A 20,343-nucleotide genomic window follows, 5' to 3' on the forward strand; every position below is an offset into this window, starting at 1 on the left:
AAGGAGTAATAATGAAAATTTTCTGGCATGTTTAGACCACTTAAGTATGCAGTGAAATTAATTTTATGGTTAACTGTCTTATTCCCTATCTGTTCATAAAGACCATCATGCCATCCATGGAAAGTACTCCATTAAATATCTACTGACAAACGCATTCAATATTGGGTGTATTGTGTAGAGAAGAACAAAAATACATTAGATATATTTACATTTTACTGGAAATGGGGGAGAACAGATGAGATTGTATTATGGAATAGAACAATATGTGATCCCATAATTATAAAATTGTCATAATAGTAATGCTCAGAGGTGTCCAGGTGTGGTTTTATGAGCATCCTGAACCGTGGAGTTTTGAAGATGTTACTTTACCATCTTCTTAACATTGTTTTTGCAGTGAATGCATGTGTAAATTATATAATAGCCATTCCTGGGAGATTCTGCTCCTAAAATGTTCCTTCTAGCTGTATGAACACATAAGGAAGCTACTGTATGACAGATGACGATAATTTTTCATACAAGACAGTTCCCCTCGACTTGATGGATGCCGAGAGAGGAACCACGCTCTCTGGAAAAACACCAGGGAGCAGTGGTAAAATGTTTCAATGTGTATGGTAATCAAGGCAGAGTGTGGTTCTTGATTAGTCTGTGAAATTGCACTGCTGAGGCGAGGGATCTGAATTAAGGACTTTTTTACCAAAGCCCTTTGCACTGCTATCCAAAAGAGTATTGTAAAAATTAATTTCCTTAGAATGCCAGGAGCAGAATTGATCCAAAATGATTTTGGCATATGCTGAACTCACTCAGTGATACTTTTCTTCATAAACTCCTATGAGGACTATATACTGAAATGTTTTATATAAGGTATGCCTAATTTTAGATTTTATTTTAAAGGAGACTAAAATGTAGTGTGTGAGTGTTTTGTGATCTTCTGTCTGTGCTGGCTAAATTGAAGTTTAAGCAATTCTACCTGAAACTTACTGTTTCTAATTTCTGCATCAGTGGCTGTACCTTGGTCTACATTTCTTCAAAGCACAAGTTGTCAGAACCTGGAGGCACCACTGACTTTGTTGTGTGTGAATATACTGGGAATAGGAAGGCCAAAATAGGTGTAGAAAATTGCTTTCAAATTTTATGAAGCTAAATTGAATGCCAGACAGTTGGTTGGTTTGGGGTTTTGTTTTGTTTGTGAGCCTCTTAGAGTGGAATCTTATTTTATCCTCCTGCTGAAACAAGTACCTCTACCTCTAAAGAGACTGATCTTCATCTTGGTCTTTTCTCTATACGGTGATGTTTTATTAGATGTATAGGTACTTTGCCAGTGTTATACATTACAGCAAATACATGCAGTCAGAAGCCTGGGCGTCAGTAAATATGAGTAGTAACATATCTGAACAAGATAAAAGAGTATCATTTCGTCTGGCAATACACAAAATTTAAGAATATGGAAAAGCTCTTGCATTTGTGAGTTCAGTAGGATTTGTCATGCAGCACAATCTTGGGGGGGAAAAAAACCCAAACAGCTCCCAAGAAGTTACTGGTGCCAGCAGAGCATTTGTCTGTGGTCACACTTGCAGGGATGGAGCAATGGTCAGACCAGCAGTGTGTTGGGAGGCATGGACAGTCTCAACTAGACCTTATGTTTCCATTTAACTGTGTACGGTGTGGCTATTTCTTATCACCTAGTAATGCTTTGACAGGCCTGCATAGGCCAGGTAACAGGTGATGGGGAGCAAAGATGCAGGCGCAAATGCACAGGTTCAGGCAAGAGGCCAGTGGCAGAGAAGCCTGATGGGTCCATTCTTGTTTCACAGCCAGAAACAGATAATGTTTTTTCTGGAGTCCTTGTATGTGAGTGAGTGTATGTATTGGCCAACTATCTTGCAGTAGTGTTGCTCCTGTGGACATGGCAGCGCTGGCTTGGACTGTGAAATCCATCCAGATGCATCCCTGAATGGCCCCAAATTCAGTCACTGCAAAGTCCAGTTCTTGTGTTTGGCTGTTGCCACCAGGCACATGCATTTAATTTGTTTGTGTAGAGCACACATACAGCAACTGTTAGCAGTCCTGAAGTGATTCTCTGGAGGTGTACACACCTATGTGGTGTAACATGTTGCATGTTTTGGATGTAAACCATGCTTAATACAGACGGACTAGCACTGAGGACTTCCTTGGAAATGGAGAGGCTGAACAACTGCTGGAGAAGCAGCACAGCATTAGGATTAAATTGAACAAGAACCATATGAAAACTTAAGAGCAGTAGTGCCCATAGACGTCTATGGGTTGCCCTTTTTTGTGGCATGTGTGTATGGCAAACTGGAATGATTCAACAGCACAGTGTATAAAGGAAGCTATTTCTTAGTCCTGTATTTGTGTAACAGATATTTGCTGTTTGGGGGTAATCATTGTTTTCACCTACTTTCACTTTGGGTTTGCCTAGTGATTAATATTCTTCATCCTAAAATGACATCAAAATATCTGGGTTTGTCTCATAAGTGTTGCAGTGTACTAATGCTTTGGAAATAAAAGTCATGAAATTTAACTGAACTGAGGGAGAAGTCTGACCCTAACTGATAGTCCTGAATATCAGAGGCTCATAAAAATGCATTGCTACAGAGACAGACTTTTATCTTACAAATTGCTTTAGGAGTGAAGGAATTACTCTAAACATTGAAATCCTTTTCAAAAATTCTCTATGGTTTTTGAGATAAATATGTTTAGCACATTTAGCAGAGCAAGAGATGAGCCTGCTATGAGCAAAGAAATGTAGAGATCCTGGCCGAAACCACAAAGCTTACCATATAAACAGACTGACCATACTATTTATCCTTAGGTTTGGTATTAAAATGCATTGCATTGACTCCGTTCCCTGGTTACTGTCCCAGTAGGGCAGTCATGCTATTAATCAAGATGCTAGTTAAACAATATTGTTCAGCAGAATTCCTTTATCTCAGATTCATAATGCTGGGTTTACACATGACTTGTATGCATTACTTCATTTGAAAGCGGTATGAATCCACACTAATGTGATTTTGTTGGTTTTAATTTTTACAGATGCAGATTTACTTCTACAATCCTGATGACTTTGACAGTTTTGGAACAGCAGTTCTAGAAAACAGAGTAGTAGGAGCCATGGCCGTGTTTTTTCAAGTAAGTTTAAGCAAGGGCTATATCCATAAACCAAAGCATTCACCAAGAACTATTTAATTCATTGAATTGTTTCAAGCTTAATGGATGCATCTGTTTTCTTGTTCCCACCTGTCTAAGTGAAAGATATTTCACATTGTCTATGTGTGATTTAAAATGTAAATAGGTATATTTAAAAACATAATGAAAAATTTTGCATGAATTGTTCTGATTTTATAGCTACTTTACAGATGCAGATTGGAGAACACATTTATCATGGAACTTCCTTCACCGCTGAAGCACGTTGCTGCAGTCTCTGGAATGCTAACAAACCAACACAAACTGGTTCTGTTTGGAGAAAACTTAAAATTCAAACATAGCTTGAGGGAAAATTAATCAATAAGTTTCATCAGTCTTATCCATAGCAGTTTCCCCTAAATTGTCATAGTAACAAGTTCTTGAACAGAGCAGGTTTCCGAATGAGTGATTTAATGCATCCCGTTGCTTAAAATGCATCCTCAGGAGCGTGACTGCTCAGTTAGCTCATTTGTTGGTTTGCCGTGCTCAAGAACTGCAGCATGGGGTAGAAACTGCTGCTTGCTGTGGCTGGCAGGTCACACCACACGGTAGTGACATTCAGCAGTGTGAGCTTTTTGTCAGGTTGCATCAGGAAGAGAGTTTTTTCCTTTTGGACTTGAGGGAGAATTGAACAGAGGGAGTTGAAGCAACTCCCTCCCACCGTGGTGTCACAGCAGAGAAGTGGCTAATGAAGATTTGAAATATCTCAAGGAGTTGCTTTTTCAAAGGAGAGGGAAAGAGGGAGGGAAGAGCAAAGGAAAATGCTCGTCCTCCATAGCATTTCACACTAGTTGTTATTGTAGAAGAAAATGAACTTACTGTTATCTTTGAGAAGCCTGATAAAAAAGAATATTCAAGTACCCATGTGTAAATACCTCCCTTTTTCTTATGATGTTAGAGTGACAAGCCTGGCTCTCCTGCTCAAATTAAGTAAGGTTGTCTTTTTCCATGTCACTGATTTTGATTAAATGCTTTGATAAGGAGAAAAGGACAGATCCTTGTATTGCATAAATTGCTATAACTGGGCTGACATCAGGCTAGTGGAAGCAGGCGTGTTAAATTCATCATTGTTGAATGCTGAGCACTCTGTGGCATTTCATGTTAAGGTAAAGTTGGTGCAACTGTGATAATTTACAGTGGCATAGCAGGATGGTTCCCCAGACTTCTTAATCTTAATGTGCTGTGGGAAGCACTGAGCAAATTGAATTTGGCCTTACAAGACAGAAGTTTAGAAACAGAGGAACCAAAGGCACTGTTACCTGGTTCCTGCCATAGTGAAGAACTGCTCGGTATGTGTGTGTACTGTGTCAGAAGGAGCATGTGTCATGCTGTGGTGTGCAATGAGTGTTGTAGTGTCATCTGGCTGGAATTTAATTGCTACATTACCCTGATGTGCTTCATGTAAGCCATGTGAAGCACCGCCACACGTTGCACCATTTCCTAGTCTGTATGTGACATTTATTCCATAAATTCTGTTTTTAGAGGATCCTGAAATTGTAGTGGGACTGTATTTTGTATTCCCCACCTGCAAAGCCAGGTGCTTTGCTTACTGCAGGTCCCACTTTGCACTGTTCCAAGGGAGCCATTAAACTCACTAAATATACCCTAAAATAGTTTGTAATGCTGTTAAAAAAGCCATCTTTGATTGTAAGAGACCTCAGGCTCTTTAAGACTACAATCAAGTGTTGCAGTCCCCTCAGGGGAGCAGAAATCTATACTTTTCATCATTTCTAGCCCTGCAGGCCACAGGACATTAGGCTGTAAAATCTGGATGATGGTGCAGCTGGGCTCCTCTGCTCCAGGAGCCATGAAATCTGAAGCCATTACTGATAAAACAGTCACTGATCTCTTCCAGAGTTTAGGGATAAGGTAATTCTTTGACAAAGTGACCCAGGGACAACATGTTTTGTGTCTGCAAGGAAATGGTTTCCCTTTTTTGGTATTTTTTTTCCTTGCCTTTGGGTTGAAATGATAAATCAGTGATGTGCCATTAAACTTAAGAGTGTATCAGGTCTTCCTTCTGGGTAGCTGTGCTCCAAGACAAAAAAACTGTTAAGGAAGATTTGTAGAGCCCAAAGTCCCTGTTCTCAAAGGGAATTCTGGCCCCTGTAAGTACGCTCTAAGGACTTCAGCACAGCAACTGCTATTTTGGCCATCATGAGTGTTTTCCAGAGCCAATCTAGTTGGCATTCAAGGTGCCATTGTAGTTCCCTCAGCTACATATTGTACACTGGAGCTGCTGAACCACAATGTGGAATAACATTTACGGACAGTTTTGTTCAGAAATTCTTGCTGTTCATTTAGCCTCGCTCCTCAGGGCATCACGTGCATAAACTTGCCATGGCTAGTATTTCATGCAACTGATTCTTAGTAACTTTTGATTGAACTGTCCCTCAGATGTCCATAGCCACATTTTTGAATGGCAACTTTGACTATTCCAGCATTAATTTTGTAGTTTGCTGTTTTCTGGAGCTGTACTCCCATCGCTAACTCATTTGTCTAGAACACGGCCCCGTAGAGGTCATACTGTTTTTCACAAATACATTAGGAAACTGAATTGGCTCTGCTTTTTTATGTAAATATTTTAGCTCACAAATTATTGGATAGGTTTGCCATTAAGTCAAGACTTGGATTTTTGCTAATGCGTTAATGCTGTGTTGGAAAGAATGTGTACTGCGCTGACTGAGTTTCTACTCTGGCAGGTGTTTTTTGTTTGACTGATGTTCACAAATGTTCCTTTGAAAATCAGGTTCTCCCGTGAGTGAACATTATACTGAACTATATAATTATTGGTGAAACATTAAATAATTAAGAACCCTCTTTCCTCCTTTTTAAATAATTTAACTTGGACTATATAAGAATTTTCCTTATTGAATTCACTGTTTCAGGGGCAATTTCCAGGCAAAGTACATTGGTTCTGAACTTGGATAATTGAAGCACTTGGAACTTTGTTGTAATTGCTAATTAAATCTGTGGTTTTCTCATTGCTTTCATTGGAAAGTCTGTTTATAAATTCTACTTCTGCTTGCATGCTGCAGGTTAGCTGACCTGACAACCAAAAAATATTACTAGCTAAAATCAGGCAACAATTCTTGCATATATAAACTGCTATAATTGCTCATCTCTGTATTTCATTGGGGGTAGAACTCAGAGGGTCTCACATACAATAGCACTGTAGGGACTCTTGTAGCAGGTATTCTCAATGTGCAAATGAGATGAGCTGGCCTGAAATCTCTAACTGGGCTCTGAAAGCTGGTTTTTCTGCATGGAGTACAAGTGGTACAGTTAATAGATATGTCGAGGAAAAGGGTCCCAGAATACTTGGTCCTTTTCTGAATGTAGCATCACTTCAGGCATCTTGCTTGGGGACTGTTGTACGTAGAGGGGAGTGCAGCAAATAACAAAGGGACATATGGTTTGGCTCTGCTGAAAATTCCTGCAGACTTTTGTTCAGTGGTTGTGTGTTTGGGACAGAAGGAAGTGCCTCACCGGTGCAAAAAACCAGACAGCAGGCAAATTAAACCTTGCACCGTGCTGTGGTGTTTCCTTCAAGATCCTCTCTCTGAGGCCCAGTGAGTGTAATACAGGAGCAAAGTGGCTTAGGAACCTCTGATCTTTTTAGTTCAAATTATTTTGAAAGCTATTCAGTGGAAACAAGGTGAAAAGAGCAGAATGGAGCTCCCGCGTGCTGGTGACAGGTATAATGGTTATACTAAAGCCCATTGTGAGTGGAGGAATCAATGGAAAAAAACATCTTTCTTAAAGTGGGAATTTTTGTGGGGGAAAGAAAAAAAGTCAGTATGTTTCTAGTGGGAGAGGAGATAACAGTATTAAGCAGCAATGTGATCCAAAAAAGGTCCTGCTTTTTTGTTGTTTAAGAGAATTCAGTTGTTATTCTAGCAAAAATCAAAATGTTCTGGAGACAAATGTGAGAATGCCAATGATTTTTCTTTGCTTCCTGACAAGTTTTTCCAGAGAAAACAACAAAATCATTTCTGTCAGTATTGGTGTTACTTGGTTTTTCTCAAAATGAAACTCATGTTAGTGGAAGATGGAACTTCACGTGTCAAATTACCTCTCACCAGCAGTATCCTCTTGGTCTGCAGTAAAGGCTTCTGGATTTGCAGAAACCATAGCCCTGCGGTGACAGGACCCATCTGCAGGGATTCACCGGTCTGTGGATTTCTCAAAAGCTGCCCTGAGACCCACCACTCTGCTGAAACATGCTCAGGTCCCAGCCTAGCAGGCAGCTTCAGTTTTCATTTAAAGGATCCTAACTTGAATAGTTGGTGCACGTGCCTAATTTCAGCCCACATAGTGTTCCACTTACTGCTATTCTGGCTCCAGGCCTTGGTTAATTGTCAGGCTGAGCTGGATTTGAAGCAAGCCCGGAGTGGAAGGGAAGGCCCAGATTTTGCACTGGCTCCTGAGTCATCCGTCCGTATATACACTTGTAATACCTATTTACAAGTCACATTTGAAATGAGTAGTTACTTGGATTAAATGCATTAAGACATATCACACGGCTCTGTCTCAACCATCTAACAATATAATTCATTGCACACTTCAGTACTTGCTTTAATAAAGCCTAACTTGAATGTGTTCAAAACAAACATATTGCTTTTTGCATTTGAAATATTCATCTTTTGGGCCTGTGGTAGATTCATTATGGTAGAGAATACTTCATTCCTTGATTACTGCTGTGAAAAGACACAATACTGATTCCCTAAGCACTCATCAAATATTCGATAACTCAGAAATTCAGGAGGAGGTGATGGAAATCTTGTTCCTGCAGGGAGGGCATATAAATCTATTTTATTATTTGCAAAGAAAATCATCGGTGAATAGTTAGTGTATTTCAGGTACTCTGACAAATCATCTCTAAAGAAGTTAAAGTAAAAATGAATTTTAAAAGAACTTTTAGCAATACTTTCATCATTAAAATTATCTTCATAAAGATGAGTGGTGTTGATACCTCGATCACTCAAGAGCTCTAGCAGCACAGGGGTAGATTTTTTTAAAGGTAATTAGATACTTGGCAGCAAATATGCAACTAACGGTATTTTCAAAAGCATGTGAGAGAAAAATCCCAAGATTCTGCAGCTCCTGGATGCCATTCTTGATTCTCTGTTCCAGTGCTAACATCTTTTTTTTGAAGGCTGTTGAAAAAAATATGGTGTAGCACTTTTCACTTTTAGATCAATTTGAGTGTTATTTGAGTCTAAATGTCTTTGTATTTACTGCTGACTCATGGATGCAGAGATCTGTTCTTCAGTAAAACAGACTACTTGTGGCCTTGCATTTTGGTTTTTTGGCTAGTAGTTGTTCATGAAGGTGATCAGTAGCTCCCTTCTCACAGGCACCTGAAAGAGCTAAACACAGAACAAATCAGTGGAACCCCATCAAAGCCATTGACTGTTTGGCACAAATATACTTTTTAATGTATATTTTTAATCTGTATTTCTCCAATCACAGGATTCTGCTTTTCACTTTGATAGAAACTCTTTTATCTCCCTGAATCCTTTTCACTGACCGTTTCCTGGGTTTTCTGTCATACCCAAATACATTTGGTGAACAAGTGCATTAAATGTAGGAGCTATTAAGATAACCACATCTGGTAGGAGACCAGGTTCCAAGTTTCCCATCTCAACTCCTGGCAATTCCCTAATTCCATCTCTCCATTACTACAATGCTTTTAGAAAGCAAGCAAAACTACCTTGGTTTTGAAAATGAGAATTAAGAGGGAGGTGTTCACTTTCCCTTAGGCCTTATATCTACTTACATGAAGCATGATCAGTGCTCCAGTGTATAGGCAATATCTTAAAGTTGATTTGCAGTAGTGCAAATAACATGTAGCATCATTAACATGCAGGGCATCGTCCAGAGTCATTGAGAGCCTTTTCATTTATTTTAATAGACTTCAGATACATGTAAAGACCTTAAAATTAAATTACAGTATTAATTCTTTTAATGATTACATTAGAACTCTTGGTGCTTTATTAATAGTAGCCTATGAATAATAAAACTATTATTATTGATTAGCAGCATTATTTAGTAATTAGTGCAAATATTTTTTATTGTCCTCATAACATGAAAATGTGTGCAGGCTAAAGCTACTTATTCAGTGCCTTTGGAAAGTATACTTTATATTTGTCCAAGCATATGCATATTTACTGGTAATTCTCCATGGAACAAAAGACAAGCAAAGCAATGTGAAGCATGCTCTTACTGAAGTTCACTTTCTTAGCTTTTTTAAATTGTCACAGCTGATTAAAACTTTTAGTTGTTACTGATGAAAGCAATACTAGAGCCTCTAAATAGTTGAAGAATAACAGGAGGACACAGTCTCAAGCAGTGCCGGGGAGGTTCAGACTGGATGTTAGGAAGAAACTCTTCATAGTGATTGCCCATTGGAATGGTCTGCCCGGAGGGTGGTGGAGTCGCCATCATTGGAGGTGTTTAGGAGGAGACTTGATAGGGTGCTTGGTGCCATGGTTTAGTTGATTAGATGGTGTTGGATGATAGGTTGGACGCAATGATCTTGAAGGTCTCTTTGAACCTGGTCTGGTCTATTCTATTCTATATTCTGTTTTATTCTATATTCTATTCTAGTCTATATTCTATTCTATTCTCTATTCTATTCTCTATTCTATTCTATTCTATTCTATTCTATTCTATTCTATTCTATTCTATTCTATTCTATTCTATTCTATTCTATTCTATTCTATTCTATTCTAGCTAGTCCAACACATGAAGGATGAGCAAATTAAAGTAGGCAGAGATGGTAAATACAGCACTCAGGGTCCCCTTTTCTGAGAAACAACTTCAACAGAACATACAATGCTGTATTGCAACATGAAGCATCTCTGGAGAAGAAAAGTCATCTCCTGATTTTCCAGTAAATAAAATGCAGATGTGATAATTGATAAACCAAAATTCATCTTGAGTCATGGAGAATTTAAATCTGAAATTGTGAAACCTTCCTAAAGCCTGTTGGATTTGGGTTGAGTTCAGTATGTAAATGGCACTGAACGGCCTACAAAGATGGTTTCTTCAGCCAAAAGATGCATGTTTGGGTGCCTAACAACAGGTATTCATGCTGATCAGAAAACTTGCACTGAAAGTCTTTTGATTGGATGTCAAGTTTGGGTAGAGGGGAAAAAAAAAATCAAAGAAAGTGTCATTTTCTAAAAAATTTACCTTTCCAATAAAGAAAAAGAAAAATAAGCTTGACATTCAGATTTTTATTTCAACTTCTGTTGAAAGTTTCTTTGGGAAATGTGAATATTTTTGAATATTTTATGTAAAAGAAGAAAGAAGAGGGAGAACAGATGGAGAATTGCTCTGTAAGTAAAAATATATATATATACATCATTTCATTTGGGTGATTACTGAGTTTAAAGTTCTGGGTGATCAGGCTTTACCTTTGTTCTGTTCCATACTTTTGTCCACATGTGTCGTATTTCAGATGATGTTTGATAGTAAAACAGCTGTTAACAGCAGAGAGGTTTTTAAAAACAGAGGCTTCTGTAATAAGGTTTTTCATCCTTTGTTTCACTACCTAAATGAGTAGCTTAACTCTTGAGAGCACTGAGCAAACAATTCCTGATGAAGTCTTGAGTTTAATGCAGAAGCTTCCAAAGGTTTTTAGCTGTGGAGTGAGATGCTGTTGTGAGATGGGTAGGACTGCATCCCTTTCTTGAAGATCATTACTTGAAGCAAGGCAGAGAAGCAGGTAAGGAAGCAGCAGACTGCTGGGGTGAGCTCTGAGACTTCACCAAGCAGAAGCCATGGGCAATTTGCAGAGCACAGGGGTTGGCACTGTGATCTCAGTGCTTTCAGGCTCCAAGAACAAAAGAACTTTATTAGTCAGCTGATGGCCTGTTAACCTGTGGATTTTTTTTTTCTTTTTCCATGTGGATAATTTTTTCTTCAACATAATCTTGAGTACTGCAACTTTGATGTACATCAACAACAGGACTGGTACACACCTTTGCTGCTGGGGTCACTGTGCAGAGCCTGTGCTCCTGGTAATCCCTCATTTCAAATCTCATACAAACATGAGCAAAGATTTCGTGATTCACAGGATAACTGTGGATTGAGGCTTTCTTACTCACACGGCTGCATGTTTGTCATGACTTACCCATGAGAAGGAGCTCACATGGCTAAGTCTAGGAGTGCTAAGAGCAGAGGTGTTCACACAGCAGCCTGAACATCCTGAGCAAGTGTGCTTGAAGGAATGAGGTACTAATTCGTGAGTGAAAGCAGGGCTGAATTTGGAGGCAGACAGACTGACAGGGCTGCTGAAACAGATCGTTCTTGGAAGCAAACACATCGTTCCACTTCTGCTTGCCTGTGTTCTGCCAAGAGGCATTTGCAGTCTCTAGATCATGATGGCTGCAACCTGCTGTGTTGAAACTTTTCTATCCACAGGCTGACTGTGCAATGTAGAAGGATAATCTACCTTATGCGCACTTATCTTCTTCAGTGCCCAAGCAATCATCTGCCTTTCCCTCCTTCTCTTCAGCTCTAACAACTCATCCATGGTATTTTCCAATAAGGTAGAAGAGCAGGAAGCCAGATTTTGTGTCAGATGTCTTCCAAAATGCAATACTTTCAATTAAAGCCTTTTTGTTAGGTTGATTTTAAAAAAAAACTAGATATGGGCTGTACAGACAGCAGTGTCATGCAGTTCTTCTTACAGTACAGAGCAAAATACCCAAATGCTCAGAGTTTATGACCATTCTCGGTTTTAATCTCAAATATATCTAGATAAATACAACTTCCAAAGTGTCTGAACAATCTCTACTTAAAGGTTAAAATTATATATACTTATATATATTATTTTTTTCAAATGGTTTATTTCCAAATGCACTATAAATACTTTCTCAGTTGCAAAGTCTGAGATCATAACTGTGTGCTGTCTCTTCTCTGGTTTGTATGCATTGGCAGGGAGGGTGGCTAGCAATGGTGATGGGTTATTGAGTGACTTTTACTTTTTGTGATAAAACACAGTCCATTGCTCTGATTTATTTAATGGAAGATTAACAATTATTGATGCTAAGGAGGAACTTGCTGTTGAGAGGACTTGCACTCCAGAGTTGAGCAATGCTAGGAACGTGAAAAATGCTCTCTGCACATTATATGGAGTCTCTCCTCAATATCTCAAGCTATCTGTTGTTACAGTTAATGAAAGCTGGTTGTGTGCATTGCATGGGGAATAGATGTCTGCACTTCTCTAGTTTAATGTTCATTTGAATGTCAGGATCACTATCTTTCAGTTTACAGCATTGGAAGTGGTTTTGACTTGCAGATTTTTTGCTTTCCCAATGCTTATTAATTGATTAATGTATTATGATTAACCCCAAGTGGTATGGCATTATGAAATTGCTTCATTAAATTACAAACCAATTTGTTAGCCTTGATTCTTATCATTGCCCCCTTCTATTTTACTGGTTTTATTTGAATAAGTTGCCCTAAGAACTTGATCAGCATGCATTTCTGTATTCTTTTGCCTCCCTTTCATTCCTCTCACCCTTGATGTTCAAAAGTGTAGTCAGTTTGCGAACATTAATAGTACCTAATGTCAGCGTCTTAAACACAGCAATTTACTTCTCTGTGATTTAAAAGTATCCTGTCTAAAAATATGTAATAAATAATCACTTTTGTAGCCATGCTGTAAAAATCTTTAAATTGATAGAAAAATGTCTTGTGGAGTTTTCATTACCAGACTCCTGAAAATGACACTTAGATATCTAATATGTAAAAATTACAGTCTTCAGTCTATAATCTCACCCCCTCTGTGGCTCAGAAAGATTGATACTCAGGAAGTCTGTTGATTATAACCATTAGACTAAAAAACAAATTAGTTGCCTAACTACAGTAATGCTTTTTGCATTTTACTCTGGTGCGCTTTGTTGATGCGTCAGTTTGTCACTGTATGAAACATCACAAAGCAGACCTAGAGCAGGATTCCATGAGAGCTGGACCCCCAGCCTTCCCACAGGTTTCCATCATTTGCCTGTTGGTGCTTTAAGGGAAGTACAGCAGCCCCTTGTAGAGGCTCTCTTTGAGCATTGAGAACTCATTGAACGTGGTTTGTTTTCTGCACTGCAAGTTCTCTCTGTAATAGCAACAGTTGCTTCATCCCCATTCTTCTTAGATGTTCCAAATCTGGTGCATTTTGACTTGACCTTTTTTGTTTAAGAAAAAAAGAGAGAGACACAGAAACTGGAAATCAAGCATCTATTTTTTGCTATCCAAGTCTTTGGAGAGTTTTGCTAGAATTGGTCTTACTTACGGAATCAAAGGAGACAAAAAGCTGTATGTTCATCTCCTTTCCTTTCTCCCAAACAGAGCTGCTAGCTTTGGTACCTTCCTGTTGTCAAACATCCCGCCTGGATGCCAGGAAGATCATCTTTTATGTCTGTCTGCCCACCTCTTCTTTAAATTTAATTCCACTTCTCTTTCTGCAGAAACCATCCTCTGTAGCCTTCCATTTGTCTTTCAGAGGGCTAATCAAATACATTACATGTGGTTTACATTCATAGGGTGTAAACTGAGAAATCTAACATATGAATCAGAAAACTCCATCTACCCAGTCCACATGTGGCCCAGTTCTGCGGAGTTTTGCACTGGATTTACCCCTTATTAAAACTAAACTTTCTCAACCTCCGTATCTTTCATGAACATGTTGTCTTCCACAGTCTCTGGTTACCAGTTAGTGTTATGGCACATTCTAAGTGAAGGTGAGCAGAGGATCTATTCATAAATGATTGCCTTGTTTCACTTTGTACCATAAAAGAGAGATTGGTTGTAAAGTCTGACTATATCAAATAGATGGGTAAAATTGGGGCTTCCTTTGCCTTTAGATCTTCTGGCTCAGATGAAAAAGTTATCCTTATTAAATTTAAGCTGCTGTGCCTGAAGAATTATTACTGTAGTTCTCTGATATAACAGTGCCAAGTTTCTCCTAGTATTGGCAATAATAAACAATGCAAGCTTCAGACAGAATTTCCTGGGTAGCATACCAAATGTTCTAGAAAACCTTCTCGGACAGCAGCTAATACATTTTTAATATAAATAAAACATAATTCTTTAGTCTCGTTTCAGTTTGATCCCTAAGGTAGAAAAAGTATACTGACTATGCATAATTTATGTATTTGTTTGAAGTGTTTACCCAGATACTCCATTCACAAAGTCTCTTTTTGTTAATAGGTTGCTGTGAGATGTAAGAATCACTTAGGGCTGGCATTGTACAAATAAATGGAACGTGTCATTCTCGTACCATCAGTGAGGTGGTTATGAGTCATCCTAATTCTGCTTTGTCTGCACTGCCCACCCCATCCATCCTTAGCCAAGTCACAGGACAGGTCTGGCTGAAATGTCAGTGTGTTTTTCCTGGATTGTAAGTGAAGAGAAAGGGCCATGAGGATGATCAGAGGGCTGGAGCACTTCTCCTGTGAGGACAAGGAGGTGGTGGAGTCACCATCCCTGGAGGTGTTCAAGAGGGGATTGGATGTGACACTTGGTGCCATGGTTTAGTCATGAGGTCTGTGGTGATAGGTTGGACTTGATGATCTTTGAGGTCTTTTCCAACCTTGGTGATTCTGTGACAGGGTGAGAGTTGGGGTTGTTCAGTCTGCAGAGGAGAAGGCTCCAAGGAGAGGGACTTTTCTAGGGTGTCAGGTGGTGATAGGACTCAGGGGATTGGATCCAATCTAGAGGAGGGTAGATTTAGATTAGATGTTAGGAAGAAGTTCCTCACCATGAGGGTGGTGAGACACTGAAACAGGTTGCCCAGGAATGTAGTGGGAAGCCCAATCCCCGGAGGCTTTTAAGGTCAAGCTGGATGTGGCTCTGGGCAGCCTGCTCTAGTGGAAAGTGCCCCTGCCCATGGCAGGGGGTTTGGAACTAGATGATCCTTGAAGTCCCTTCCAAACCTGACAATTCTGTGATTCTGTGAAAGCATAGAAGCATGTAAGGAAGGGAAGAGGTGCAGCTGAGAGCAAAGGGTGCTGCCCACCCCTTTTGGGGACGGCGTGGGTTGGTGTCAGGTCGGTGTGTCCATGTAAGCACCACCCCAGTTATTACCAGCGATATGTGTGTTTTCCTGCGTAATTCCTAAACATTACACACAATGCAGAGCAAGCATGCAGGAAAATATCCCTCAGTAATTTAATTATGATCTGTCCTAAATTACTGTAAATGCAGTGTTACAGGTTACTGCCGGAGGGTCGAGTTGTTGCTGGTTTTTGTCATCTGTAGTTTCTGTGCTGCAGGACAGATGTGGGAGAGATGATTATCAAGGGTTTTCTGAGCCGGTGGTTTTCTTTCCAGGGGTCAAAGAAAGGCAACGAGAGTAAATCAGAGTCTAGTCTGGTCGCTCTCTTTATGTCTTTGAACAGAGGTAGACATTTGTATGTATGGCTGATGGCTTAACTGATAATGCTGATGGCATGTCACCCCCCCAAAATAATTCTGCAGCCGAGACGGCGGCTTGCCCAGAGCAATCCTTGTATCTGATGCTTTACCTCCTGTGAATCTAAATCAGAAATCTTCAAGTTCATGGGGTGGAGATGGGGGGGTGTAAGCCTGGGAACCCTTTTACAGCATAGTTTTACTAGCTTTCAGATGTATCTTCTACATCTGAGATTCACTAAAAAGCACACTAATCCAACTGAGATGATGAATCTGAAATAAGCTAAATGGTCCCAATTGGAGTGATATCAAACTTCCTTTTGTTTTAAGTTGAGGTGTGCTTGTTTCAGAGTTCCTAGAACAAAACAGCAAAGCTGGGATGTGCTTTAAGCACAGTGAGGTCTATTGGAGATAGATGAGAGACATGAATGCCAATCACCATCTTATTCTATGCCAAAATTTGAAATATGTGTTAAATAAAGATTGCTTAAATCTGTTCACAGCAGCTCTGAACAGCGAGTTTTCAGATGCTTGCAAGATGGAGCAGGAGCAGTGTTTGTTTCACAGCTCTGGGAGCACTGAGAAGGCAAAGAAAAGCTGCCTGGCTGATACCATCAGAGAAGGATTTAGCTGCTGATTGTAACTGTACCATTTCTGCACATCCAAAATGCATTGTAATGCAGTTATTATCGAGAGTGAAGAGACCTTCTGGAGGAAGGTATTGGGTTTGCAGCATCTGTACTGTGTCAAATGAAGCCTAACTGGAGATTTGGCAAACTGTTCTTTATGAGTAAAGTGAAATGATGTACCACATTAGAAAGTAGCTTGGTTATTAGAAAGCTCAGTCTTGCTCCTGACAAAATGGATTTCTTTCAGCGTAAAATTCATCTTTACTTGCTGCAAGAATGTTGCTAAAAGAGATTAACTTTGGATCTCAGTGTATTTTATGGTGTGTCTCGTGTTATTTTAAGGCTGTAAATATATTAGCTGATCTGTAAGCTTCACTTAAGTTACTGCTTTCTGCGGTTTTTGAACAAATAGGATCATATTCTGTAGAATTCAGGAGGATTGAATTAAATCACCCCTTTTGATAATTTTTTTTCCACCCAGAGGATTGTTCTACCAGATCAATATTTAAAAACAGCTATATGGGAAAGCATTGATTAGAAAGCAAAACTGCATAACTCTAACAGCTAAGCTAGTAATTTTTTGGTGTGGTTTGGATGGCCTGTGTATTAGAAGCAGTCAACATAACATTTTCTTATTTCTTCCTCCCCCCTGCCTACCTTGCTACCTGGTAAACCTTCTTTATTATATCTAAATCCTATAAAAACATCTAACATAATTTGAAATCTTCTGGTGTGAAACATGATTAGACTACATCAATCACTTTTCAAAGACTACCCCCCCCCCCCCGCATTTTGTATTCTAATCTGCTAAAAACACATGCTTTTGTATTCTGCTGCATTTCATGGAGCACAAGCAGACAGAGAGTTCCCCCTTTTGGGTGAACCAGGCTTGTTAAATACCTTCCCAAAGTGCATACCAGTGAAATTAAGCTTTAGGTTAATGTTTTGGAATGCTCACTTCTTGCCAGCCAATTACTAATGATGTGGCTAAGCAAACTGTTGCCTCCTGCTATTCCAGGTATCTACAGAGATTTATTATATTTCATCTAATAAGCTTACCTTCTCTGCTAGCACATGGCCCACCCTGCCTTATGGCTCATCTTGTCTCTTCTCATAACTTGGGCAGAGAATTAAAAGCCAGAAGTAAAGCTGGCTTTTAAACCTGTCTAGGTAGAGCTGTTGTGGATGGAAACACACATCACTTCTGAGTCTGAACTCTCTTGTTATCTAGACCTGCTCTGCATTACCTCAGGTCGAAACCAACACATCTCTGCGGACAGATGGTGGTGGGAGAGAGGAGTGATGCCCAGGCGGGTGGCACCACCTCTGTCTGCTGCAGGGCCATATGGGCACTCAGATTTTAGAGAAACTTGCTCTGTGCATGCAGTACAGCTGGCTGCTACCACACCTGTCTAATAGAGCTGCTGAAAGGCCGTATAAATTCTTGCTGAGCTATGGAGATTATCTCTGTCAGCTGTTCTCATGTCAGGAGCAATTTTTTTTATGCTGCAGTTATGTCGTAAGTGCCCAGCCTGTGCCTACCTTTTAGGAAGCACTCACTTCCTTCTTTTACTGCTTGCATTTCATCTGAGGCATAGAACTAGTGCCTTACCCTGAAAAATCAGAGATTCTTTTAATGCTTTCCTTCTCATGCCATATATTAAAATGTTTGCTGCCTCCCTTTGTGTAGACAGAGCTGCAAATGCAGATGTGCCCTGCCAGTATGCTGGGGTTACAGGCCAGGCAGCAGAGAACATGGGATCCTACAGCAGCAAGCTTTTTGAGTACTGCTGCTTGCTGCAGTTTGCTCTGAAAAGCCTCTCTTCCTCACAGCAGACATCAGTGCAGTACTTCTCATATGCATGTTACAGCTGGGACAGAATTCAAACTGTGTTGGGTCTCAGGCATTTTGGTGAGAATTGCCTGTGCAGCCTGGCAGTGAACATGTTCCTCTGTGCCAGATTTCTGAGGATTGCCCTTACAGAGCACTGGGTTTTTAGCTCACTCCATAAAACTCAGGCATTTGGCAGAGAAATGCCTAACGTGGGTTGTAGTGTCAGTTGCAGATGGTGACATCAAAGGACCATGCAGCCTGACAGATTTTGAGAATAGAGATAAGAAACTTTCTAGAGGTGGATACCAAAATTGGGGTCATGGTACAGCATGAGCTGGGAGCCTGGTTGATGTTCCAGCTGAATGGCCACAGCCTTGGTGATAGGATCGTAAGCAGCATACATGATCTGTGGACACACAGGTGTTAAAGCACTGGGGTGTGAAGAGAAGTAAAAAAGAAGGAAGTAAATATCTCAAATTAATAGGCAGACTCTCTGTAAAGCAGATTCAGAGAGTGTGTGAGAAGAGAGGAGATGGAAGACTCTTCCTGAGAGCATTCTTCTGTACACCCACTTGCAGGAAGCGTCTTCACTGCTCTGGGTCAGACTAGACTTGTTCAAAGAGCACCTTTTGTTCTAGACATGTTTTAAGTTTTGTTTTAAGCTGCATTCAGCTGCATTTTATTTCTTTTCTTGTACTTTTCCCTGAGATTTTGAGATTCTGGCAATTTTGAAGTTGCATCCTGTGTAGGAGGAGGACTCCCTGACCAGAGACGGAGCTTGAAAACCCCCTCCATAGATGGGTCATGCTCCACAGGAGCACTGGAAGGCTGTAAGAAGCCCATGGAGTGGAGGTATGAAGATGAACATCCTGAGGAGTTCTGTGGCTTTAACACTATCATCTACTCAGTGATTGAATAGCATTCACTTTGCCACTGCTGAAATGTAGAACATCCTGAAACAAGCATAGATGTCATGTTAGGTTTTGTATTTCTTTGTGTTTCAAGAGGAAGAAACTGCTGCCACAAACTGAATGTTTCCCAGGCTTTTAATGCACTTGTGTTCTAAATGTTTTTTTTCTGCACAATAATTTCCCCATTTCCTTTAAGTACAAGCCATGATACTTGTTGAAATGTTTTTGTAAGGAACTGAGTGAGCTGTTGGGTCATTCTAACCAAGAGAAAAATAAACAGCTTGACATATGCTCTTCACTGTTGTGTATAGTGTTACACCAGGTGAAATAGAGGCAGTTTGAGCTGTGCTTTTGTTACTGCAGGGACTTGAGAAGCTTGGAAGCAGCTTAGAAGCAGCTGAGAAGAAAATTGCAGGCCACATCCTGCCACTCTTAATTCAGTGGTTTAAAAGAGGTTGAGAGAAGACTGTCTCATCTCACCTTACTTCTCGGAGTTGTGAGTGCCCTGCTGCTGGTACCCACCCTAACTCAAGGATGTGGCTCTTGGTGCACCTGAACTTGATGCCTTCACTAGCTATGAAGACCTTGACAGTCCTGCAGCTGGTGTTCTTGGCCTCCCCATCTGCTGCTGTCCAAAGTTTCCCATGGACAAGCTTACTTGCCACACTCAGTAGCCAAGGCAGCTACTTCTTCCTATCTCCATGAAGGATGCCCAAGTGAGAGTGGCAGTGCAGAGCAACTTCCTTGGTGATGCAGGAGGTAGTGGGTGGAGAGGAGGAGGTGGCAGAGTTGTGCAAGGGTGTGTAAGGAAGGTATGTGGAACAGTTTGAGAAGAGAGGATGCTGTAGTGTTGGAGGAGACAGAAACAGCTCACTGGGTGGGAAGAGGGAGCGAGGAGGATGTGGCAGGTGGGTGATGGAAGAGGGAGGCAACTCAGAAATGAGAGCGGAGGCAGAAGTGAGGAAACTGAGGATTAGCTGCTGCTTTCTGCCTTAGGCACTGTGAGCACTGTGCAAGTTCATAACGTTTTGCAGAGCTGCACACATCTGCAAGAACTTAACATGATACTGAAAATTTATAAAAGATCAGTAAAAATGGAAGTACTTGCTTGAAAGAGAACTACAAATACAAAAATGTATCATAGTTGACAGACTTATCCTCTTGTGCCAGAAAGCTATTAATGAACACTACTGGTCTAATACAGGGTTCCTGTACCACAAGGTGCCCAGAGGCCTGAGACCCCTCCCAGCCCATGTCTGCTCCATTAGATGTGGGGAATTAGCTATAGCAAAAACTCCTGCAGCAGTTTCAATCGATCAGTCCACACCAACTTCCTTAGAAACAAGGT

General features: G+C 40.3%; 1 protein-coding gene across 1 annotated transcript in view; it reads left to right on the top strand.

Moving 5' to 3' along the window:
- PTPRG (protein tyrosine phosphatase receptor type G) overlaps nucleotides 1-20,343 on the top strand; it is a 427,661-nt gene that overhangs the window by 277,661 nt on the left and 129,657 nt on the right. The window contains exon 5 of the mRNA XM_068154239.1: nucleotides 3,052-3,147. Coding sequence (XP_068010340.1) covers nucleotides 3,052-3,147 — 96 coding nt within the window. The remainder of the gene's footprint in view (nucleotides 1-3,051; nucleotides 3,148-20,343) is intronic.

The sequence above is a fragment of the Melanerpes formicivorus genome, unplaced genomic scaffold, assembly GCF_026170545.1.
Source record: "Melanerpes formicivorus ecotype bairdi unplaced genomic scaffold, bMelFor1.0.p_v2 SCAF_28, whole genome shotgun sequence".
Lineage (NCBI taxonomy): Eukaryota > Metazoa > Chordata > Aves > Piciformes > Picidae > Melanerpes > Melanerpes formicivorus.